The sequence below is a fragment of the Haemaphysalis longicornis genome, unplaced genomic scaffold, assembly GCF_048455015.1.
Source record: "Haemaphysalis longicornis isolate Haplotype H1 unplaced genomic scaffold, Haemaphysalis longicornis Haplotype H1 scaffold_199, whole genome shotgun sequence".
In the NCBI taxonomy this organism is placed as follows: domain Eukaryota; kingdom Metazoa; phylum Arthropoda; class Arachnida; order Ixodida; family Ixodidae; genus Haemaphysalis; species Haemaphysalis longicornis.
Genome location: NW_027526294.1, coordinates 156,574 through 182,468, shown reverse-complemented (window position 1 = coordinate 182,468; position 25,895 = coordinate 156,574). Strand labels below are relative to the sequence as shown.

Sequence of the window (25,895 nt, the reverse complement as noted above, 5' to 3'; positions counted from 1 at the left end):
ATAAGTCCTAACCGTTCAAAACTCGTGGACCGCTGGCGCTTGTCATTGATCGCCCCGTGGTTTAGCGCAAAGAAAATGGCAGGTACATTTGAGGCAAAATATGCGTAATTAACCGGCAGCACCCGTGTTCATTTATTTCGGAAGGCTCGTTGGGTTGGTTTTTGTGATAGTAAGCGAGAAAAGGTGGCAGTGCAATGCCGGCACGTGTGGGAGGAAAAGCAAGCACAAAAAGAACAGAACTCCCGCTGGCACTGTTTCAGGCAGGGGGCACGTGAGCTCTGTGAAGGCAGGAAATTCGAATTGCATTGGGTGGTAGCAGTGAGAGGATAAGGGTGCTACAGCTTATTATGGTGAATCAGTGCTCTGCACTACCGACAGCTTTGACATTGAGTGGAATGGCTTTAATTGTATTTGCTAGAGTTGGCGTAGAAGTTGGAATGGCCATTTATATTTCTTTTTAAAAGGAAAATGTGTTAATCATATAGCTTGTCAGAATGTATAATTATACCCTAATTACACTAATTAACTGAAGTACTTGAGATTGAGGCCACCACTAATAAGATGAAAGTTGCCCCGCATAAAATTTAATACAATCAGCAAAGCTAAAAGCATCAGGATAGCTTCTGTATGTTCATTCTACACCATAAAAATTATCAAGTGCTCTCAAGTGAGCCTTCTACTTTTCTACAGGCCAGTTACTAAAGCATGCTTGAGAAATTGTAAATTTCAGTTTCCGTTTTGGAAATCGCTGAAAATTCACTTCGCTTCATGACTGTTCGAGCAATCATTACCATATTTGCTTCATATTTGCTTCAAAAGCAAAGATTGATATCCACACACCCGTAATTATTTCTTATCTTGGGGCACACTGCCAGAGTGCAGCTTGCTTTTGTTCCTGTATTCCTGTGCAGTTCTATTGCAGCCTTATTTGTCATTACTTCGAAATTTTTGTTGCAAAGTTGGCCAGCACGGCGCCGCAGTCATGCGCCTTCAAAAGGAAGAAGAAGAAAGCTTAGCTGGAAAAAATCGTGTTCGCTGTTGCTGGAGGCTTCTGTCTGTTAAGCTCTGCATTCGCCTGTCACAGTCGTGTTAAACAATTTTTATTTCCCTGGCTGGCTGGCTCAGGCTATAAAAGCAGGCTCATTTAGCAACGTTACCTTCAAGGTGTTGAATTCACTGCTCGATTAAACATGTGGTGTATCTTTCCTTTCTTTTTCTGCAGTACTTCCGCTTTAGTGTTGGCGGCATGACCGATGTTGCGGAGATCAAGGGACATCGGTACGTTTTGTGGGATCGCCTCCGGTCTGACAGGGGGCTGCATTTTTTCTGCCGTAAAAATACTTATCGAAAATAGTTTAGAAACGTTATGATTTTGATTAGCAGTGCAATAATTTCTGGCAATTTTCTCAGTTGTAATGCATGCACTTTTTGTTGAGTTTATACAAGATGTGCCACACAGCTTGAAGTAGAGCTTCTAAGTAAGCTTTGTTTAGCGACGCCTCAACAAAGCAGTGAGAATAGGGTAGTCAGCCTGCTTGAATTGCGGTCGTTTTTGCATATTCATCAATTACGGAGTTTCGGCTAGTCTGCTTTGTGGGTCATATGAATGGCATGTTTTCCTTCAGTCCCCAACACAGTGTATAGCTCTAAGCCTGCTCTAAGATAATGGTGCTCCTGGGTGAACCTGTCGTGGGCTTCTGGCAGAGGGGCACAATGAAGTCACAGTACTCACTTGCCAGGAAGGAATGCTAGAATGGTGAAATTTGTGGTGCAAAGTAAAGAGCTTCATGGCATCTCGGGGAGCGACACATGTAGCTACGGTAGAGCAAAAACTACCAAGCCGCACTAGCCATGTAGCGGGGTTTGAAGACTTGTGCACTGGTTTGAGTTGGGCATTTTTGAGAACGGTAGACGAAATTTGATGATTGCTGAGCGCTCTGCTCCCTAGCTGAGTATTGGGGGCTCAGACTTGTCTTCCCTTGAGGGCACAGGGACGAGATACCCCTGGTGACCAACACCAACTGAATATACAAGCAGAGTCGTCGTCCTCATGAAGTTAAAATAGCGGTCATCCAAACTTAGCCTAATGGAAAGGGGGTTCTTCTGTGGGAGACCAGTGAGGGTCTGTCTTCTGGCGTCCTCATTCCCGAATCACGTGGGACCACAGAGACGTCGCCATGCACGGCTCACAAGAGTACTAGCACGCACGTGACCATGCTGCTGGCCAAGATGGCCACCCCCACAGACCAGGCTAGGCCCAACCGCGTGTGAAAAAAGGGCATTGGGGTTTTTGGCCACAACCCCCAGACATGTCAAGGACCTCGAAAATGTGCAAGCACACATTTTGGACCTATGGCTGCAGACTACTGAGGCTTTTTCAAATCATGGGTATATATATACCAGCTAATAATACAAAATTGTTCATACATTTTTCATATTTGTGTTTTTTTTTGGGGGGGGGGGGGGTCTTGCTTAGAGCTTTTAAAAAGTGGATCTTACTTATTTTATAGCTTGCTGACCACTCACATTCTCCCCCTCCAAATTTAATCAAAATTTGTCATTTATACTCATGAAATAACTGTGGCAATGCAATATAGGAGCGTAGAGAGAACCGGAGGGTTTGTGCTATCTTTTTTAACGTTTATGATTATTGTGTAATTGTGCACAGCTTTTTTTTATTAAGCATGACACATGGAAGGAAGCCTAAGCTTAGCACTAAAGGATTAAATGCGCATAAAGGTGAAGATATTTTATGTCAGGAACTAACATACAGCCGCACTTCTAAATTAAGTTAACTTGAGGATTTCATTTTAGCGGACATACAACATTTCAATGTCCCAGCTGAAGCAGGATTAATTCTAGTTTGCAGTCTTGCTAAGCATAACCGTTTTGCTGAAGGAAGGGGAACACGAACCAAATGCCGCAAGCACCCTTGAGAAACGTGCTGACTTAAAATGAAACGGTGACAAACTGCGTCGTTATGTCAACATTAAATTGCTTTTAAACATAAGTTCAGTGTGGTTGTGTGTGCAAATTTCAATGCACACTAAGCAACCCCAAATGGTCTAAACTCATAACCATCTACCCCCCCAATTTAAATTTGGCTTAAGTATAACTACTGCACTAGTAGGCATCACGTAACGTAGAATTAAGCGCCTGGGTGGCAACGTTGCATGTCTTTTACAGATAATGAAACAGATTACGGTGTAAGTACATGAGCTCATGATGCTCGTAGAGTTATCGAACTTAAACAAATTTTTGTACCTATGAAAAAAAAAAACAGAAGTGGACAAGAGCTTTCTTTTACTAAACTTTTTGCTGGTTTCCATTTGTGCTAAATCCTTCAACTCATAGGAAGTGTACAGGTGTACTTCTTGTCAATCATCTGAATGGAGGCAAAAACGTAGCGGGCTATTTGACGTGACCACGCCCTCTTTTCTTTTCCGTGGTTTTATACAAGGCGGACCTATGTTGGCGCCATGCCTGGCAAGCTGATCCAGTGCTTGAAGAAAACGAAAACTGAAAATCCTCTGGTGCTTATAGATGAGGTGAGTCCCTTCCAATCAGTGCGCGTGCAAATACTCTGACTTTTTTCTTTGTCTCAATTTTTTTTCTCCTCTTTTCATAGGTAGACAAAATCGGCAGAGGCTATCAGGGCGACCCCTCGTCAGCACTGTTAGAAGTTCTGGACCCTGAGCAAAATTCCAATTTCTTGGACCACTACCTCGACGTCAACGTGGACCTTTCTAAGGTGATCTTCAGAGCACTGTATTTCACTTCAATGAAGTTTCAATTGAAGCACTATCCTGCATTTATGGATATTCAATGTGCTATGAATTTGCTTTTCTTGGCAGAAAATACGCGCTGGTAGAGGTATCTTTCATGGGCACCTTCATGCCAGCGGTTTCGTGGAAAACAGAAAAACGAAAGCAGGTTTATAAAAGCTCATTGTGCAAGGGCTTGGTTCACTGAGCTACCTTTGATTACAAGAAAAGACTGTGAAGTCCATATGTTGCAGAAAATGGAGCTAAATTAGCAGTTAACTCTTGTCAAACAGTAGATAACCTAATTAAGATAAGCCATTTATTCGGTAACCAAATGCGAAAGTAGCATTTTCTTGCATTTAGATTCTTTTTTCTAATGGCAAAGTTCAAGCTTTGGTATTTTTTCATTTTTGTTTCTAATGCAGAAAAAGAACATCTGACTTCTGCTTGATTGTTGTTTGTATTGGGTCACGCCAGCTGAGCGCATGCTTTTGATAAGCTGGTTGATGCTGGGACTGTGGCAAACTCTGAATAAAGTTGTATAACTCGAACTAGCCTGTTTTGTTACAGTAGGGGGCACTGAAAATACCAAGTGGAAAAAAAGGAGCACTGCTTTAATTTAGGTTCCGCTGTAGAAATTGATTTCCTGCTTTTCTTGTTTCATGGCATGTTTGCAGGTTTTGTTTATATGCACAGCAAATGTTACCGACACAATACCAGAGCCACTCAAGGACAGAATGGAGATGATTGAAGTTTCTGGCTATGTTGCTGAAGAAAAAATGGCAATCGCCGAGGTGAGTGCACTTGAATGCCAGCTAGGACAGTTGGAGTTTAGTCCACGAATAATAAAGATCTGCAGAAACAGATATTTCTGCTGTATGTATATTACTAGCAACTTTTATGACAAAATGCTCTCTTTTTCTTTTTTCTCTGGCGATTTAATTGTCGCACTATTGAGAAAACCTGTTTGCAATTAGCCTATTATCACATCGGCTACCTGTTCGGTTACCCTCAAAAACACTCAGCAAGTAATGGTGCTCAAGTGCTGCCAGCTTCTACAAGGCAGTCGGAGAAACCAATAAATACTAGCTGCTATCATAGCATCTGCCTGTGGTGATAACACCAACTGATCACAGGCTACTCACTGCCATGACTAGTGGCATGGTTCCAAGAGTTTTCCAGGAACATCTGAGGGACGGCATGATGCCTGTCATGGTTTGCATCAAAATAGGGAAAATGTTGTCACCTGCTTCCAACTTAGTCTTGCATTGGGGTCATTCCATGGAAAATGTCCCAGCTGTAAAGTCGACCATCACGGATTTGTTCAGTAAAAATTGTGGGCAATCCTCCCATGGCCCACAAATCAAATGCACATCTGATGTCCAGCCAGCCGTTGAGTTACACGTACTCATAGAATGGGCGCACCGCCGCTAGCTCCACGTCGTTTTCCCACAAACACGTGAATTATCCCTTTTTCCTGTTCTGACGCTAGGAAAAACCATTGCAGGGAAAGGTAATCTTGCAGTGCGAACCCACTGGCTTGCACGTCCTACATAAAGGCAGGCGCATGTTGTGCAGAGAAGACGCTCTGTGGAACAACGTGGTGAAGTGTCATACAAATTTAAAAATTTTTTTCTCTGCTAAAACAAGAGCTGTTTTCATTAAACTTTCTGAAACAAACTGCGATGATTTCTACTAGCGAAGGCCTTGTATTTGATATTTTTACCACAAGCACAACAATGCGCAATTTCGGGGTGAATATCGGCCAGAAAGATTTTTTAAAATTTGACAAATGCTTTGTTGCATATTTCTGCTTTTTTCAGTGTCAATATATTTTTTTACCAATTGTCCACAATGGTGAAATACAGAAACAATTGCTTCATTGGCCGAGAGGATGTGCTTGTATTTGCTAAAAATGTCTGAAAATGCTCAACACCACGCATTTTCTCAATGGCGTAATGACAGCAGAAAAAAGCAAAAATATTTTAAAAATGCTGCACGGAGCAGCCTAGGACCTCAACATAATGTCCACAAAAAAATGGTGGCAATTGGAAAAGAAGTGATTTTTTATGAATTTTTTGACAGATGTAACTTTCCTTTACGTCCTGGAGATAAAAGGGCGGCTAGAAAAAGAACAAAATTTTTTTGGACAAAAGCACTTTGAGGAAGAATTGTGGCCGATGCAAGGATGACCCACAATTTTTACTGAACAAATCTGTCGTGGTAGACCTCTTAAGGAGGTGAAATCTGCGAGGTATGCATTAGGCAACAAGGTTACATTCAAGCTTCTCTCAGACTAGAGGGAGGCAATGTTCAACCAGATCAGAAATGGGAAAGCCTCTTCAAGGTCCTCAAACCACAGACTGCATGTTAAAGGGAAACTTTGTGGGCCTTATTTTGGCATCTCTCAGTGCTCATAGCTGCACTGAGGTGTAGCCCTAGCGGGAACTTCTTAGAGTTGAAGCTTAGTACAGCATGTTGTTGGGCTAGTTGGTGCAGCATCATGAAAGTAGAAAAAACTTATAGAATAGAATACACAATGTATAGAATACACAATGTATGTATAGAATACACAACCACCGTTTGTGCGTTGCGCAACGGGGGTTGTGTATTCTATACCGCTCACTTGCGGGAAGGTATATATTGGGCAGACGGGGCGCTGCATCAATGACCGCCTGAGGGAACACCAGCTTTCAATGAAAAACAAAACGGGGTCCCACCTTCCGCACCATTGTCTTGCCTGTGAAGATAAACCATGTCGGCCGTTGATAAATGAAACTACAGTGCTGGGCAAAGGCCGTGATCGAATCGCCCGAGAGTTGATGGAGGCGTTTTTTATACGCAGGAATGACAAAAATTGTGTTAGCGTGCCATCCGTTGCTTTGTACGGCAATGAATTTGAATTTTTAAAGAGGATGGTGCACTGACAGAAAAAGATAAACGAACGGGCTTCTGTGTGCGCATGTGCCAGAAATGACATATATTTTTCTTCATTGTTTCAATAAAGTTAGTTGTGAGTCTGCGCTTGTCCTGTCTACTTGTCACGGTCCTGTCTTTTACGCGCAGTTTTTTCTACTTTCATGTTCTTAGAGTTGGCTGCCGAAGTACCTCATCTTCAGCCTGGCCCTCCCACTGAACTTGTTTCCTTCTTGATGCAGCGCTACCTGATCCCACAAGCCAGGACGCACAGCGGCATCACTGAGGACCAGGTGGACGTGAAGCCAGAGTCGCTGCAGAAGCTGATCAAGTACTACTGTCGGGAGAGTGGCGTCCGCAATTTGCAGAAACACATTGAGAAGGTGAGTTCTCGGTGGCCTCGTCGCACTTGTTTGTTCTGTTCATTGTGGGCCCAGGCGCTAGCAGCGTGCATTGAATAGGCAGTTGTACGTAAGGCACGTTCTTTTCTGCTTTCATGTCACACTGGAAGAAAACAAAAAATGGGGGATAGTTATGGGGCGTATCTGGTTGACAGTCATTTAATCGGTGACAAACCGGATGTCCTTCACCATCTAAATGTCCCACCAAAATTGTGCATCCTGTGGAACGGTCAAGCGGGCAAGTGCATCATCGCGCAGAACAAACCACAGGGTGCTTGGAAAGTCAGCCTGGCCGTGTGAGTGGCAGAACGTCGTGTGGCCTCTGTACCAGCTGCGGCTGCGACCTCCTTCTTTTTGGGGCAGATTCTCCGCAAGGCTGCGTTCAAGATAGTGAGCAAGGAGTGCAACGTTGTGACTGTGGAGCCCGAGAACCTCAACGACTTTGTGGGCAAGCCGCTGTTCACGCAAGACCGCATGTACGAGGAGACACCACCCGGGGTCGTCATGGGGCTGGCATGGACGGCCATGGGTGAGGACGAGGCGACCGCTCATCTTTTCCTCCCGGCCCATTCTGAGGGCACAATTGTGTGTTGGGGCTGCCTGCGACCGGGTTTCTGGGGTGCTGTTGGGCTTCTAATCAGCGCGGCAATGGTCAGTTTGAAAATGCAGTATATTGTTGTTACAGTGAAGTAATTCTAAATCCCAAAGTAATTCTAAAAATCTTTTTTAGAAGTGGTATTTCGATATAAGTGGTAGTGATTCAAAATCTGCTATAGTGCTCTGTGAAATGCACCAAAGCGCTTTTGGTAAGTTTAAAAAATGAATTTGAATGAGCAGGCATTCATGACTATACTGTGACATTATTTTTTTATTTTGTAGTAGGAGAAGATTGAGGCACATTGGCTGCATGGAGGTAGGGGAAGACAAACTGCCTTATGGCCTGTTTTATCGTTTTTCTTCTTATGCCGTCCCTCTTTTACTGAGCTCCAGGAAACCCACAAATGCGCTTGTCGCATCCGACCTTTGTTAGATGTGTACCTTGTCACTTTGTGTGTCCTGGGGATAAGTAAAGCGAAAGGCCAAGGAATCCCTTGTTTGTTTTGTTTTGGCCTGTGCTGGTACATGTCTTCTGCTTTATGGCTGACAGGGCTATGAAGTCAGTACTTCTCCCTTCCGATGCAGTGCAAGCTATGTAAGCAAGCAGGCCAAATTTTCTCAAATAAATAAAGTAGAGAGTTGGGAAGCTGTGCCTTTTGTGATGAAAAGAATGGAACCCTCTCATGTTTACATACCAATTTTTGGAACTTTGCTTGGTTATTGTGCAAATTAAGCAAAGACCCTATCACTGCACCTCCATCTAACTATTAATTTAAAAGAAAAAAAAAAAGCCTCGTTGCTTCCTGCATCACGAAGCACATTCTGCACAGCTTTCTCCCAAGGTTAATAGCTTCAACTTTAAATTGAATTTCCACCAAGAAACACGCATGTGCAGGCATTGAGTGTGGCACTCTCAAGAGAGTCTAGTGTGCATGGCACTGGTGTTGTGAAAACTACCCCCTGCTTTCTGTAGGCGGCTCCACCCTGTACATAGAGACGGCAGTGCCCCGGCCCCCGGACTCCAGCGGGGGAGACAAGAAGCCCGAGGGCTCATTGCAGCTGACGGGCCACCTTGGGGACGTGATGAAGGAGAGCGCCAGCATTGCCTACTCCTTCGCCAAGGCCTTTGCCCTGAAGCAGGCGCCCGGGAACGACTTCCTCCAGAGGGCCCACATCCACCTACACGTGCCAGAGGTGGGGCCTCTGCATACTTGGGTTGACCGCATTTTCAAGGAGGGCATCATGCATGTGGGGGCACAGTTTGGGAGCATGGCACTGTGTTCGCAGCATGTGTAGCACTTGTGATGGATTAAAGCTTGTGAGGTCAGTCGTAAATAAGCTTCTTCACCATGCCTAATCACCTCCGAAAAAAGGGGGGGGGGGGGGGGGGGCAGTACTACAGGCACTGCTCACAGTGGGTGCACTGGAGGATGTAGTGTGCCATCTTGCTTAATGGAGAGGCTTCTGCTTTTGCAATGCTCAGTCACTTTAACAAGAAGAGTAGCTCTCTCATGAGTGCACAACTCTGAACTCGTGCATTTTCACAATGCCCTCTGGGCATGATTGACAAGGCTGCTGTTTCATCTATGTGCTATCACTTTGCTGCACTTGGCCCTTTGTTACCCCTGCCTGCAAAAGATGTTAACTGCGTCTTCCAGCGAGTACCACTGCTGCGAATCTAAACCTGCCATCGCATACCCAACTGTGCACCTCAGGAGCCATCTTATTGGGGCGTACTTTTGTTGCACGGTTGACGTCACAGTTTTGCGCCTCTGTTGTCCTCCTTTCTAGCTTGCTCTGCTGACCTTTGCTTTCAGGGCCATCACAATGGCTGGGATTTTTCTGAACTGTCTGAAAAGCTGATTGCAAACAGTGCTGTGCACGACGAGTCAGCCGGAAGCTTTCAATTTACTGCTGGTCTTAATTAAGTACATTCTTTGTTTGTTTGGTTCTTCCTTTCTTTAGTCATGTGATGCAGCCCTCTTAGCTGAAATAAAATGAGAGTGCACAAAAAAACAATGAAAGAATGGAGGGTATTTGCTCCTGCGTTATTAAAACCTGTTAGACGAATCTCCAATACTCAAGTGAAAACTGATGGCGTTGGCTAAATACTTATTCTGTACTTTCATAATGTCCTTCTTTTATTCCATGGTGGAAAAAAGTTTCCTTTTTTAATAATAAAGTTGCAGCCTTGTTTCTTCTTGCAGTACCCGAATCAAGATAAAAGGGCAAGCTTTAGCTTCAGGTTACAGATGAAAGATTCTCTTTTGAATGCTGGAATTGGAAAAGCCCAACTCTTAACTTCACGTTGGGGGTTCACTGAAGCTGGCTCAGATTCAGTCTTCCAAAGTAGGCGGCACTGCCCTGATAGTGGCACCAAACATTGCTAAAACTTGCTGCGTATGAAATGTTTGTGTTAACACTCTTGTGAGTGGCGCAAACTCCTTGTCACTTTAATGTGCCCGCTTTTCTTTTTCATTCTTGCTTCTCTTTACTTTTTTGGTGCTAGGCTATTGAGAGGTCTTTAACGTTGCAATTTGACCCTGTGCCCCCGTGCCAACCCGCAGGGTGCCGTGCCCAAAGATGGCCCCAGTGCGGGCATCACCATGGTGACAGCGATGCTGTCACTGGCCCTGGACAGACCGGTGAGGCCAGGCGTGGCCATGACGGGAGAGGTGTCGCTCACTGGGAAGGTGCTGCCCGTGGGAGGCATCAAGGAGAAGACAATAGCGGTGAGCATCCCACATGTATAGGCACTGCCAGGCTGCCCTAATTGGGGACGTTTATGGGAACACCCTTGATTGTGATCTCAGGCAGGAGTTATACCATGCAATGCTTACCAACGAAGACGCATTGAGGAGAGAGAGGAGTCAAAAAAGGAATCATGAGCGTGGATGGGCATGTTAACCTCGAAAAGCCCACACATATTTTCAGGAAAGTAAAAATTCCAGAAACGTGTGTACCTTTATTTAGGGGTAAGGTAACATTTAATGAATGTATCATATATCATACAGTGGCCGTTTCTACTTGTTACCTCCTTGCCAGCTACACTCTCGTGGCTTGTGGTATTCAAGGAAGCAGTTGCGTTGCTTTTTCAAGCAGAGAGGTAAATTGCGTTTCGCGAGCACAACTGTGCTACATGTGCTAGTGCTTGGTACACAGCTCTTGCGTTGAGGTCATACAGCCTCGTCACAAGTGGAAGATGGAAGCGTCACAAATGCAAGCGGCGTCATGAAAGAATGCTGTCTAGGCATCTTCCGAGTCACACCCAGTCACGGGCTGACTCGGCAAAGGGAAACACTTTTTCAGCTGCATTTTTTTTTTTTTCAGAAAAGGTTCATTTACAGATAATGATATTGGTTTTGTTATTTCAAGGTAGTCAAAGCTTTGGGCTCTATGGGCGTCTGACGGGGAATCGGGATTTCTTTGTTAAATCGGGACATTCGTTAAATCGAGTTTTGAATGTATGAATTACAGAAAAGTCAATGCAGGGTAAATTTTTGTTACTTTGTTTTAATAGGTTTACTTAAGCAAAGCAACTCCTGTGGCATTTATTCATCTGTGCCTATGGGACAGTAAGTGCTGTTTAAGTAGATCCATTAACAGGAGCAGAGTTAGGTCACAGTTGCATTTTTTTATTAGGCTTATAGAGGGGGGGGGGGCAGTTATGTAAACAGTTTCTTCAAAAAATTGAGGAGGAACATTTCTGTCTTCTTCAGTTTCAAAATACGTGGAAAACTTATATTTGTGCACTGTTGGGGTTGTTGCGATGGAAAACACAGTTGTGCTTTAAAGGGGCCCTAAATAGGTTTCCGAAGGTCGCCATTTCAATCGCGCAATCGCTAGAGTACCCCTTCACGACAACGTATACCAAATATTACACCTCTGCGTAAAGCAGGCGCCGCACAAACACGAAAAAAGATTTAACTTGCTCTCCTGGCTCACCAACCATACCTTGCCGCCACACTGCCGCACTCTAACGCAGTTCTTTCTGGCTCTGACGTCCCTCTATGACGCACGAGTACGGCGCCGCGAACGCGAACCACAGCGACAGCGCTCACCATGCAACCGGAATCTGGTGGGCAGAGCATGCGCGTCGAGTACTAAAAAAAAAAAAAAAAAAAAAGTGCGCGCAGGGCTTAGCGCAGCCAATGACTGCACGTACATCAAGGAGGGTGATGGATTGCCCTGTTTCTCTCGGTGGTCTTGCGCCGGGTCGATGACGTCGTGGCTTCCACAATGCTTCGGAGGAGCTACTAGAGGAGGAGAGCCCCAGGCCTTATTGGTGGCCCCTTTTAATGAGCGATAACTCGGCTAATACTTAACGCATTTAAACAATTTTTGCGGGATGACGTTTCTTGGATAGTACTCCAGTGACTGCGCACGCAAAATCTTAACATTCGGTAGCCTATTTAGGGCCCCTTTAAGATGACAGTTCTTACATTAGAAAAGCTTTTACAGTACTTGAGGCAAGCAGCTAACCACTTGCACTTGTGCCTTTTTTGTTGGCTGTGCACAGGCCAAGAGGGTTGGAGTCACGTGCCTCATCCTGCCCGAAGAGAACAAGAAGGACTACGCCGAGCTGCCGAGCTTCATTACCGAGGGCTTGGACGTACACTTTGTGGACCACTACTCCAAGGTGTTCGACTTCGTGCTGAAGGGCTGAGCTGTACGTTAGTAGTCAACTGCATTAGTCAGGATTAGTGCGAATTCGAATGATTTTTTCATAAGTGCCGAGTGTGGGTGAAGCCTCACATTTGGCAGGATTTACGCGCATTCTATCGGTGGGTTCACCAGTTGTTCATCACAAGTTGGCAAATAAACTACAGAGTTGCCGTCTTTTTACCCCATCACAGCTTTTTACCCTGAGTGATGCTGTCCGCAGCACTTTTTCAGCTAAACAAGCACACGTCTTCTTTGAGCATTTCCTTGTTTATTAATCACATAAGGGGGCTCAGAACGCCCTTGCAGGGCATGCATTTTCAAAGTGTGGCACCACCACACATCGACGAGTTGGACTCTGCTTGGGACTTGTATAGGGCTGCTTGTTTCAGCTTGAAATGGCAGATTGGGACAGTGCGGTTTATAAAAATATGCACAGGACAGGGTGTGAGTATGTACAGATGGAAGACACCTTTAAATGGTGACCCGAAACAAATAGATATTGCCGTGTCAGCTTTCTGCCGATCAAACCATATTGACTGCTGTGTCACAGTAGTTCAGATACAGTAATACAAGAGACACTCAAGGGAACCGAAAAACCTGTCTCTTGTAACCAAGGTCTCTTGTATGCAATGTTGCTAACATGTCGAACATACGAAAACCAGCCATCAAATGTCTCTTATAACCAAGTGTCTCTTGTAACAGTGTCTTTTGTAACGAGGTTTTACTGTAGGTCACTCCTTGCATGCAGAGTGTTGTATGCACGTCCAATACTACAGTCGAACCCCGCTACAACGAACGCCGCTTCAACGAAATTTCCGCTTCAACGAAATATTTCCAATTCCCCGTCAGCCAGCCATAGAAGTCCATGCAACAAAGTCCTCGCCGCAACGAACCATTTGTCAGGCTTGCTTTCGCTTCAACGAAATTTTCGATGATTTGGGCTGGGTTTGAACAATTATTTTACAATAAAATAAGCATAGCGCCAGCTATCTGTAACTTTTTATACATTCTGGACGCTTAGTTTCACCGAAAACATGCGCGGTGCGGCCACACCGCCACAAAAAAAAAAAAAAAAACTCATAGGCGGACGCCATTGTTTGATGGTGATAACGATGTGGCTGGCCGTCTTTACATGAGGCGCAGGCCCGGTTCGCCAAGCCGGAGCTACAGCCAATCCGTATCCAGTTGAAATCGCACAAATGTGCTCCGCTGCTGGCGCGGCGCCGTCATGTACGCGTTGTGAGCAGCTGTCCTTGCCGTTTTCCTTCTACCATTCTTAATAGCCAAGAGCAAAAATCGCCCGTGTGTACGAGATTTCGGCGCACGTTAAAGATCCCCAGGTGGTCAAAATTAATCCGGAGCCCTCCACTACGGCGCGCCTCATCGCCTGCGTTGCGTCGGCGCGTTAAACCCTACAATCAATCAAGAGCAAAAATCATGTTTGCGTGTTTGGTCTTGAAGCCAAGTCATCCTATCTTAGTCATGAGCGCGCAGTTGTGTTAAATGCAAGCGCGCGCGTCTAACCTGCCGAGGTCAGTAGCTGCCGCACCATGTCAGATGATAAGATAACAGCACTGCTCCTGCTACAAGTGAGAGGGGGGCGTCCGACGGCCTTGCAGCTATCTGCAAGTAATCAGCTCGGTGGACACGCCTTGTTGTACAGCAATATGTTTTGCGCCTGCATTTCTTCACCCCACTCCGCAATGCGTTCTTCGCGTGCAGTGAAAGAACAGATAACCGTTGGTATGTTTGTTATCCGAATAAACATGACGTTATTGCGCGTCACTCCTTTTTAAAAACATTGTATTATGCTGCCAATGATGCGGAAGCATACGGGGCTATTTTTCTGGCCTTTCCGTGGTGTGTTGCGGCAGATTTCGCCTCAACGAATTTTCGCTTCAACGAAATTTTTCGCACGTCCCGTCAATTTCGTTGTAGCGGGATTCGACTGTAGTACTCATTCGCGTTTTACATGCCAATGTTACACCTCGGCCATAAGGCGCACTGTCTTAGAGGTCTACGGATTAATTCAGGCCACTGGGGGTCTTTAACATGCCTCAAAATGTCGCTACGCAGGCATTTTTGTTTTTCCCCTCCATCAGAAAAACAGTCACAGCAGCCAAGGTTGGATCTGCGTCAGTGTGCCGAAACAGCACGACAGCTTAGCTACTCAGCCACCACGTTAGTGCTGCAAATGCATGCTTGCCCTTTCAGAATACCAATCTCTTGATAAAGAATTTTTTTGGTATTCTCCAAAAGCCCCCTGAGTGCTTGGCATTTGCTCATTTGCAAACAAAACTGGTCTTTTTCTACTGGTACAGTGTGTGAGAGGTGCTAAGTGTAGGGGTGGGACTGCCCAGATAGATTTGGGAGGAGTTTTGTGAGCAGCAAAATTTTGATCTCGGTGCAGAATAACCTTAATTTGGAGCAGTTTGCGACATTAAATGCATTGTCCTAGAAGCTTAAAAAATCAATTTTGTACCAACTGTGGGGGAAAAATACCCTTTTGAATCAGTTCAAAATTCACAGACCACTGAAATGACCTTTAGAGAAAGTGTTCTTAACACAGTATCACAAGGTACAAACTGCCCTACCTTCTTTAAAACTTCTTAAATTGTATTGAGGTTGTATCCACAGGCAATGTAAAGTGCCGTAAAAAATTTCAAATTGAAAAACGCTGCAATCGTGAGGTGTTTTTTTTTATTACTGTTTGAATGCTGGAATTATTATTTTTGCAATCTCTGACTGCAGTGTACGAATGAGTGTAGAGACACGGCAAAAGTTACACAAAGTGAGGTGGCGGGCGTCGCACTATTTTAATCCCTGAGGCACACTTTCACTCTGATCGTAATTTGAGTAACATTGCTATGTTTAGCCACCTCACTTTGCATTAAATTTCACTTCACATACATTAATTATTACTCCTGTAACCAGTCCTATCAGGCACGCTTGCCCAAACATGTCGCAGCGCGTCAACTTTTGGCGTGTCGTTTGTTCAATTCCCAAGGCTTGCCAGGTCGCCATCGAACACTGCAATAACTGAACGTTTTATAACATTGCAATGAGCCCAAAGTTTCACTTCACGAACCTCAAATTGTAGACGCATGCACCGCATTTAACCCTAAAGTACTAGCCATGGTGAAGTCGTTGGCACCACGTTGTTTTCAGTGAACTCCGTCTTTCGAGCCATGCAACTTCCTATAATCTCAGAACGCATTATCCCTGCATTAGCACCACTGTTTAGTACCACAACAGATAAATGACTAAACAAGAATCCGACTGACTGTGTAACGTAAACCTGAAAAAAATAGACAAAGAGCACCGAGTGCTTGAACTATGCAGCAGCTGCTTCACCCAGCGGCCATGCTTTTTGTTGCGATAGCGACGCCCAATCGGGAAGGCCGTTTCAGCAAATCAATCATGGTTTAGAAGCTGTTTGCTTCATTTCACAGTGTTCCTTTAACTGCCGTTTGCAAGTGAGCGACGATAAGAGCGGTGACCGGAAGGCAGAAAACGAGGGTTCAGCTGACCTAGCGATACCAAGATGATCCCCCCGTCCTCTCCAAAAACAGCACAACTTGGGATGCTTGGAAAAAAACCATGTTGTCAACTCTGCCTTTTTCCCCATCGAAACTGATGCTGGCGTCGAAATTCTTTCCTTTCAGGCTGTCTCAAAGCAGTTTGGTGCAATTTTCAGTTTTCACACCTTTGGAGCAGCCTGGGGCAGGAAAACAGAATTGTATCGAAACTACGCAATATTCACAGCTGTCGAGTGCAATCCAGCACCAGACAAGGACTAGTTCGCTGTGTGCACATTTGGGTGCGCATGTGCATAAGTATGTGACTGCACAGATTTTCACTGTACCTTGTCTCGCAGAGTAGCTGTTAATTCGGCAGTACGTCTGAAACATGAAATAGTGCTGGGGAACTGTAAAGAGTGGCAATTCATAAACGTCAAACGCTTTACCTTTCCATGTGGTTTGTTGCCGCCAGTACCACTAGTATGTATCCAAAGTAGTGGTTCCTTTGGGCTATGCTTTTTTCTTGTGCACAGTGAACATACTATGTTACAAATATTTTTTTTTTCCAACTATAATGTGTACCAACATATGGCACCTATTGGTTCACGATAGTACACAAGCCCAAAAAAATCCCTAGCAGAGTACAGCCCATAAACTTTGCCCTAAATATCTTTCATTGGCTTCTTTTTTTTTTGTATCCCTCTGCTACTTTCTGAACTATCCCAACTTTTGTCTTCCTTTTTTTTTTTTTCTTTCTGTCTAGTCTTTTTTTTTTTCTCACAAATATTTCCGCACTTTTGCAAAGCCCCCTGAGTGGGCGCCTGCTGTCTTTGTTTATGATGCGAGCCACCAACAACCGCGTGAACCTCACAGTTCTATTGTACATTTTCCTGGATCGCACTTTTTTGCTCTGCAGTCCCCTGAAAAACACTTATGAACATGGTTGTACTGTGCACAAAATTCTTCTGACGTACAGCGTGATTCACCAGGCAAGTTGTGCTGGTTGCAAGGGCTTCTGTTCTTTTTCATGACACAGCCGTACTAGTAGACACATTTTTCTTTGGTGAGGGCGACACACCTGTCTAAAGAGAAACTTTTCTTTGTTTAGGAGAATAGTGTACAGCAGCTACAATTACATTTACAAGTGGCATTATGACGTACCTTTTGCCACAGGCAGGCAGCCATTTGCATATCAAATTCAATTTCTCACTGAAAGTATACTTGCTCAGTGCGACGCATATTCTCCACATGTATTGATGAGCTATTGGTCATGTGGCTAAGTGATGCATCATTATGCAACAGGGATTTGGAGAAATTTGACGGCTCTAGAAACAATACTGAACTTAGCAACAAAAAATTTACACAGGGACATGAGTGATGTTCCGTCGAAGCCAAAATCATGCTTTTTTTATTACTCCTTCAATGCTTATCGGCACGGGAAACAATTGACACCTCCTTTCAGCTTTTGTTGGAACCTGCACAGCAGCATAAAAAAAGCATTCGGGTGCCTGGGTTGAGAATTTTACAAAAAACACATCACTTTCTGTACATTCCTGTATAGTGGCATAAAATTTACATCACACCAAACTGTAGCAGATGTGTGATCACTCTCCAGCCTTGCTATGCCAATATGTTTTGTTCAAATGGTTCCATTTAAAGTACACATAGCCTAAAAACACTGCAAGAACAGATGACATTCTTTGAAGCAAGTGGGCACTCGCTTGTGGAGCTTTTTCACTCATTCAGGGAAGGGGGCACATTGTCGATGCAGTAATTGGCACTTACAATGAAAGCAGTGTTAAAAAAAATTGCTGGTCCACTATACCACATTCAAGCATGCTCCATAAGATCAAGTTTTGCAGTGATGCACCACAGCCTCCTGGCGCAGGCCCCGTTTTGTCATTACTCAAAGCATTAGAGAACGGCAAGAAGAGAAATGGCAGCCACCTGGAATAAAAGAGAATTAAGTACTTGCTGGCTCTCGAGTGCACAAATGTGCCGCTGTTTAATGTGCCACAACACGCAAGTGACGGCAGGCTTCGGCTATTCTGACACCTGCCATTCCTGGCATAAGCAAACTTGCCGAATTCACTCTAGCCATTTCCTTACATTTCACATGATCCGTAACCAACACCACTGGCACATGCCACGTGGCAGACTCTTCTCCGAGAGTTTGACGTGCAGCGCCCGAGAGGTTGAAGGCCAGACACGGTTTCCTCAGTTCACACTCGAGCTAACCCAGTTCCATCTTCACTCACACGGCACATTGGCACATGGCAGCATTGGCAGAGCTGGCGCAAAGTTCGAAGTTCGTACGCAACTTCAACGTTGTTCGTGGCACTGTCTTTTCGGGCTCTCCGGGAGCAGTGGCGAAGAAGAGGGACAGATGGCGACCGATGTGAGGTGAACTTGTGAAGTGGATGAACTGAGGCACTCTCCTTTTTCCTGGCATGGTCGTTGAGTGCCACACACAGTGGATATGTCCAAGGCAGTCGCAGACCGAGTCACACACATACACTGAACAGGCCTTAGTTCGGAACACTGGATGCACCTCCTGTTTGCAGTGGTGGATGAGGGTCAACCTGCGGGGGCACCAAAGGGGAGACAAAAAACATGTGGGCATGAACGTTGTCAGAACAATCTCAGGGTACGCTTGGGCCGGTAAAAAGCGTGGGAAAAGCTCAAAAGCAATTACTAACCATGCTTGCTGCAATACTGTTGTGTCTGTCAGTACGGCCAGATCTCTTTTGGTGGTACATATAACAAACTGGTACAATATGTTCTGCTTACAGGGAATGCTGTTAAATGAAGTTTCCTGTTTACAAAGTGAAAAGACTTTGAGGCTTCTTCGTTCAAGCAATTTCCACGTAACGAAAGTCACCCAGGCTTTCCCAAATTTTGTCGTAGCAAAACAAAAATTACAGGTCCTTTGCTCTGTGATTTGTTATTGCGTGGTTTCTTTTTATCATTTTTTTTAGTGTTTACAAGGCATTTATTTCACAGCATATTGAAGAAGGCTCTTCATATTCATCTGTTTACATTCAAGCCAGTAGTTAAATATCATAGTTATTTGTTGCTAAACTCTAGTGATGTTCTGTAAGGCTGCACAGTTCATTAAAACCAACAGCTTGAACTTTCAGGGGTCACAAGGCTGGACATGCAGCCAACAGCAATTTTGATGGGAAAAAAATATATACCTGGTGCAGTTAATTAAAACTGGAACTGAGTAAACAGAACTAAGTCTTTGTGGTACATTGTGTTGCAAACAGGCACATAGAAACTACTAGCAACTAATAGTTTGCGTAACTTGTACCTAATGCCAACACTGCACAATACTATGCAACAGGTTGTTATCCAAACTGTATAACATGTGGTAGTTGGGCTGCATTTGTGCTCACATCTGCTTGTAGCTTTCATAAAGCATGTTTCTACTGTGTAGCAAAAGTGGCAATTTATCAATGCTCTTGCCCTACACATAGATTCACATTCATTACAAGCTATTACAGATAGCATAGCTTGTAATGATGGCGTGCAAATTCCGGTTCGGAGGCTGCACAAGGATTGGATTCTTCTCTGAAGCTCGGGCAGTTTCATGCAGTCTCTAGGTGATGCATAGCTGTGCTCTAATGAGCAGTTCTACCACTTTGCTCTACTTAATGTGGCAGTATAGCCGTGCACATATAAAAAATGCTTCGCAGAAATCATGCAAAAAGAAGATAGTAATTAGTAGACAGTAGTAAGAGACTAGCAAGTTGATAGAAGTAGGTAGTAAGTACTAGTAACATGGTGTGAAATAGACGAGGAAAAAAAAAAACACAGCAGGAAGAAGCGTAGTGTGGTATACCTTTCTTTTCGCTCAAGGCCTGTGTACGGCTGTGCACGAAGTGGACATACAACACCTAATACAGCAGGCAGTTAGTTTTCTTGTCTCGCCTAAGTGGTGGAGGGTAGGGTGCATGAGGGAGGGTAACAGCAACATTTAAGTGCAGGAACCGCAACCACAACAGTCTCCAAGAAAAAAAAAGAATGTTTCGAGATGACGCACAGATTAGCATTATGAGGTGTACCAGGTGTTAGGTGTTAAGTATTATAAGTTGTAAAGTGTTAGATGTAAGGTATAAGGTACTGTGTATAAGGTGTTAGGTGTATAAGCTCTGCAAGTCTCAAACAGTCTCGCCAAGGCACTGAGCTCTGCCTTCATGGTAATCATAAGTTGTAACTGTGGCAAGACTGTTACCAACAAGTGCCAGGGAAGCATTAAGGTCAGCATTGTGCAGGGACATCTAAGGAATATCTAAGGCATCACACTGTCATGGTTTGGTGTTTAGTGCGTAAATTTTGCGCATGCCCTCTGTTTACACCTAAATCTCAATGTGGTTTTAGAGATAGGGAAATGAATGCCTCTCTGGCACTCAAGGGCAGCCTGTCTGACAGATACAGCTAAAGATTGGCCATTCAAGCAGCACATCTTGCAGTTGCAAATAATGTTCACTTTTTCGGTGCATTTGGCTGTTAAGGCCCAACCACATGCACGTGTAAAATCGACGTACTCGCACAACGACGTACGCCTGCGGCAACATACACAGCTGTCTTTTCGCCGACCGACGACGTCGGAGAGGGCGAGTAACCACATACTATCGCCGCAATGCGCAAGCAGCGCGCGCGTAAACCAATGCGCCGCGCAGTGTGGCTCGACTACTCCGGACTCAGCTTTGTGGCGACCAGGTCAACTACATTTTTACTAAAATAAAGCAAATAATGCCTATTTTCACAAAAATACGTATATTTAATACAGAAATAACTAAAACAGTTCTTGGGACATTAAAAAACGTTAAGGATTAGTATGCATACTTGGCAGGCACACAACCCTCCGCTACGTTTGGCGTAAACTGCCTTGCTCCCATAGTTGCTCGTTGCTTCGCTTGTTTTGTCCGGTTGTTTGGTCTCCGTATTTTACAAATTACTTCGTTTTATCGCACAATTAATAGTGAAGTTAGCTTATTTATCAATTCGCTATCTTGTTATGCGACCTGACCGCTGATAACATCACCGCCAGAGGTGTACGTCAACACCGTGCACCCGAAAGTTTGCATCGATGTCTGGCGGGCTCTGACTTGGGCGTAACAAGCGCGTACCAATGCGTTCGTACGCCGGTTCCTTACGTGCTTACGCCGGTTCCTTACGTGCTTACGCCGGTTTACGTCGTTGCGCGAGTACGTCGGTTTTACGCGTGCGTGTGGTTGGGCCTTTACAGTAGTGTTAGGGCCAGGTACATTACGAAAGCCTGCGTAAATTAAACAAGAGCTACGTGGAATCCACCGAGTGAAGAAGTGCAGTCGCCTATGAGAAGCAGTATTAGACAAAGGGTGCACTTTGCAAGAACCCATTGGCACACTCAATTAAACGTGATAGCATTTTGCATACCGCAAAACTATCTGAAAATAAAAAATAACTTTGCTAAAATCATCGTCGCAGAACAGTTTGCCACCCCTCAGCAAATAGTTGGCAAGGTGAATTAGCATCACATCTGCTAACAATAGCTGTGGCAAAAAGAAGTGGCAATTTTTGATGGACTTTTCACACGGCCATACCTCGGAATATGCAGGGGGTGGGTGATACAGGTAGTCATGTACGTAGGCGTACATGGGCGTAAACCGTGTGTCTCCAAGTATCTCCCCATCTTCATCATCACCAATGTCTACGGAGCCCTCTATGCACTCCGCGTAGGTAGGTGGAGCTGCAGGAAAAAAAAAACACAAGAAAAAGAAGTAAGTCATCCTGTACTGAGTGCACACATATGGTTTAAACAGACTTGGAAAGGCGCATCTTTGCAAACTGAGGTGCTGACAGACTCAAGTATATAATGCAAGACACACCCAGTTTATTGTCGGAACAGCTTTAAAAGACATCATGAGAAACAGAGAAGAAGTTTTTTTCTAACTTTCCATCTTTCAGCTATAGAATTTGCAGTTAGTGGGATAAATACCATGCATGCTTCTCAATCTATGTTTGACAACGAGCTGTTTTTGAAGGGTGGGGGATAATCATAATGTTCCTGCATTTCAGAACCCCCACCCCTATCGTCTTCATACGAAAAATGTAACTACAGAGAAGCTGAAGTGCATATGAATATATCATTTACATACAACGTGATGTGATAGGAACATAATATAGTAGTTCTGCCTCTTCCATCACTATGATGGCAGCACTCCCTTACGTGGCTGCGCTGCTGAGCACGAGGTCGCAGGTTCTATTCCCGGCCGCGGTGGCCGCTTTTCTGATGAAGGGGAAAAGCAAAAACGCCCGTGTGTGCGAGATTTCGGCGCACGTTAAAGATCCTCAGGTGGTCAAATTAATCCAGAGCCTTCCACTACGGCGCGCTTCATCGCCTCCGTTGCGTCGACGCGTTAAACCCTACAGTCAATCGAGCAGTGCCTTACGTTCGACAGGGAGCGGGTCGTCCGTGTCCGCTTCGGAGTAAGGTGGAGCGGCCGGGTAGAAGTGGATCTGTGGTTGACTGGGCAGCCCCAGGGTGCGGTAGTGGGGGGGCCGAGACCGCAGGGGCACCGTCCCAATGACAATGGGCAGGTCCACAAACAGGTTGTACGCCCCTGGTATCTGCAGCGTGATCTGCAAGGGCACGACGCTCCACTGATGCAGGGCACACTGACGTTTTTCATGATGGGGACATTTAATGATAAGCGAATTAACAACAAAAATCTGGCACACTACCACATAACATAAGTAAACAGTATTAACTGAATATTAAGCTTCATCACATACCTATCTCCATGTCAACTCAAGGTGACATGAAAATGCAAGCTTGGCATTTTAAAAATTGCATGATGTCACAGCACAGGCTTTTTTCTTTTAATTGCGCGCACCTCCTTTGCCATTGCACAATGCTGCTGCACGCCAGCTCTTTTGCCATAGCAACTGTCACAGCTCTTCTCAGTATTTATGAACTGTGAAGCAAACTCTCAAGGCATCCTTTCATATGCAGCTTTCATTCTACAGAAAAAAAAACAATAAAAGATAAGGCAAAAGTACAGCTGTCAGCCGTATCTTTATCTTAGATTACTCTGCTGGGTTACATTTGCTGGTGCAAGCAAAGAAGGGAAGACTTTCAGAGGCAGGGGGTGCTAGCATGACCAGTTCAAAGGTGTCGATCAGCCGCACCCACCGCTTCACTCAGGTGTTCTATGGCTGCCCGAAGGTCGGATGTTGGGGTCTCTGGTGTTTTATTTCATCACAGTGGTTGTAGCATTTCTGATGGAGGGGAAAAACGAAATGCTACGGGGGCACTACTAAGCCTTCTCTGACGATGTGCTGCTGCATGAACATTAGGTACTTCTTGCCGAGTTATATAGCTCAGTTTAGTGTTGCTGAGTGTATGATGTCACGAAAGAACTAAATTTTCCTTCATGGGTAAGCTTCACAGCAACACACAAAGTGGGAAAGCCAGCTTTACAGCAACCAAGTTCACACTGGGGCCCTCCAAGTCAGCTTCGTTACCCTACACCAATTCATTGCTGGGAAGGCATCTTTGTAAGGGGCAATTGTGCTGTCTTGTATTAAAAATATCATGGTGCCTGGACCTTCTTTTTTAATCGCTTCTAGACAGAATTTTGCCATCATGTTCTGACCTCGCTCATTGCCGATCGGTTCCGGCTACACTGCTGGGTATGCGGATATGGAGTCACTGAGTTTTTCGCCAACCAAGCCAAGCAACACTTGAGACTCGCACATTCAAAGTGCCTGAATGTGCGATGTTTCAGTGTGGCTTAAAAAAGTACTTCATTCATTACCATTGAATTCACAGTCTTGTTTTATGTAAGCGGTCAGCGTCGTGTGCACTTGATTGTCTGATGAAATGCCATGTGGTTTGACGTTTAGCTTACAAAAATTACCACCAAGCTATCTGATATTGTGCCCCAAAGATATAAAACACTTTATGCATATTCTAAAAAGAAAGACAAGTTAATGCTACTGAAATAGACTAGTTGAAATCAGCATTAATATTACTAGAAAATCGAGTAGCATTGGCCCAAATGCAAGCTAAAAACATAAATTGAACTGAAGAGCACCACACACCTTTTTTTTTTTCATATCTGTTTATTTAGTTTAATCTCACTTAGTAGCACAGCTAAGTTCTCTGTTTTAATGTCAATTTTCAAACTGTATTTTACAGTTTTCTTCTTGAAACAGATAAAAAATGGACATTTTTGAATTCCACCCTTGTACATAGATCAAAAAACCATGGCATGCCGCGGAGCTAGGAAAATGGTCTTTGCCCTAGTAGATAAGCACTCGTTCATGCCACTCTGAAACAGGAGGAGCCAAGATCAAAACTACGCCCGTTTTTTGGCTGGATCAATTCCCTTCTGTTATTGTTTATTGATTCTCAGGCTTCCCTTTGCCTTATTCGTAGCGTTGTTTTTCCCAAGTCGCAATATGCACCAACTAGTCCAGCTTCTGAACACACCTTATGCACTTAGTAGTGCTGCATAGTTTTGTTAATGCAACATGAGCTGTTCCAGACCAAGGAACACACGTGTGCACAAACAATATGCACAGCTGTGCGAAAGTTTGTGTTTGCCTGCTTTCACCTTTGTTCTTTTGTCTAACACAACTCGTGTTACCTTCAACAATGGACTACTGGCTGACCCAAGTTGAAGCGCTGTTAGAAAGCCGGTGCTGAAGTGAAAAATAAGCTCTCAATAAATCTCGAAAATTCAACAATATTTATACTGTCTATTTACATAAGAAAAACCTAAATAGTTCTACGCTTCAAGGTATCATAACAACCTGCATATACATATAATGTTATCATTTTTTTTTTCTAAGCAATGGCAAATTCGCACCTGTATGCATACTTAAATGATTCTTCACACCCTTAGTTGAGCAGAGTTGCACATTACACTTGGTATGTCGTTTGCAGTCCCTCTAGCTTTTGCTCACTCCCACCATTCAAAGATGATCCACACCTGCCAAATCAAGGCCTGAGAATTATGGAGGAAAGATTAGGACGGGCCCCTCACCATAAAGGAAAGATAAGCTTTTCTTTCCTCCATGCTAGCTTTCAAGGCCCACCGTCGTACCTCAGTTACAAGAATAGCAGGCAGGAGAGACTAGTGAAGGTACAGGCACGGAGGAAAGAAGACTTTAGCATATGGCATCACGCAAGCAGCCTTCGCAAGCCAAGCTCAATTGACATGTCACTCCCTCTTCTTTTCAAAGCCAGCAGAAATTGGCCCAGCACGTGATTGTGGTACTTTTTTACTACATCTTCATGCTTGTGGGGCAAGGCCGAGGCAATGTGGTGATGTGTGGGCCAACTCTTACTGCACTTCTCATATACGCTTTAACTTTTCACATGATGCCATCTCCTACTCCATGCACAGCAGGTCGTCAGGGCTTCTCCTAAGCTTTTCTTTCCTCTTAAGATAATTCTGTGCATTAGCCACCATCACAGCCGCTCTGTGACATGCAGTTTTTTGGTACACTCCTGCCTTACTCCCCACACACACACACCTCCTGGTCTTTTTTTGCCCTTCAGAATATCTGCCCCAGTGCCATGACAAGGACCTTGGGGATGAGTATTTCTTTCATCTTTCCACTCCTCAAATCTCCTCGATTTTATTTTTTGCTGGTCTATATTATTCGTGGTGTAATACGCAATTCATGACAAGTCCGTGATGAGGTAACAGGCACCCACAGGTGATCTGAAAAATATCTCCATACACTGTCAAATTTCAAATTTCATGCGGTTCTCTCATTCCCAATGCAAGTGTGCTTCTTGCTGGGCAACAGCATTGCTTTTATGCAAGCGTCGCTGCGCCTGCATGCCTCCAGAGACCTGAAGGTTTTGACGCTTTCTGTGCAAGAGCAGGGGTGCTGGGACCGACTACCACGTGCCGTGCCAGGAGAGGTTCTCTGTTTTGATCGCGGAACTGGTCCTGGTGCGACACCAACCCCAGCTTTAGCGCCAGCGATTGAAAAACTGTTTTTCAATTATGTTTGCATACACA

General features: G+C 44.6%; 2 protein-coding genes across 4 annotated transcripts in view; one reads left to right on the top strand and one right to left on the bottom strand.

Moving 5' to 3' along the window:
- LOC144166916 (lon protease homolog, mitochondrial-like) overlaps nucleotides 1-12,528 on the top strand; it is a 37,520-nt gene extending 24,992 nt beyond the window's left edge. For both annotated transcript variants that reach the window (XM_077696366.1, XM_077696365.1), the window contains exons 13-21: nucleotides 1,223-1,278; nucleotides 3,461-3,548; nucleotides 3,629-3,751; nucleotides 4,442-4,558; nucleotides 6,923-7,063; nucleotides 7,445-7,610; nucleotides 8,652-8,872; nucleotides 10,246-10,410; nucleotides 12,198-12,528. In XM_077696366.1, coding sequence (XP_077552492.1) covers nucleotides 1,223-1,278; nucleotides 3,461-3,548; nucleotides 3,629-3,751; nucleotides 4,442-4,558; nucleotides 6,923-7,063; nucleotides 7,445-7,610; nucleotides 8,652-8,872; nucleotides 10,246-10,410; nucleotides 12,198-12,344 — 1,224 coding nt within the window. In that variant the 3' untranslated portion in view covers nucleotides 12,345-12,528. The remainder of the gene's footprint in view (nucleotides 1-1,222; nucleotides 1,279-3,460; nucleotides 3,549-3,628; nucleotides 3,752-4,441; nucleotides 4,559-6,922; nucleotides 7,064-7,444; nucleotides 7,611-8,651; nucleotides 8,873-10,245; nucleotides 10,411-12,197) is intronic.
- A 4,711-nt stretch (nucleotides 12,529-17,239) lies between these two features.
- The window catches only part of LOC144166920 (arrestin domain-containing protein 3-like), an 87,201-nt gene continuing 78,545 nt past the window's right edge, over nucleotides 17,240-25,895 (bottom strand). Inside the window, exons 6-9 of one of the 2 annotated variants that reach the window (XR_013321790.1) lie at nucleotides 22,305-22,494; nucleotides 21,456-21,601; nucleotides 19,709-19,797; nucleotides 17,240-18,446 (exon numbers count right to left, since the gene is read on the bottom strand). Coding sequence is in view for 1 of the 2 variants with exons in the window: in XM_077696369.1 (XP_077552495.1) it covers nucleotides 18,393-18,446; nucleotides 21,456-21,601; nucleotides 22,305-22,494 (390 nt within the window). In the remaining variant the exon portion in view is untranslated. The remainder of the gene's footprint in view (nucleotides 18,447-19,708; nucleotides 19,798-21,455; nucleotides 21,602-22,304; nucleotides 22,495-25,895) is intronic. The other variant, XM_077696369.1, reaches the window with a different exon arrangement.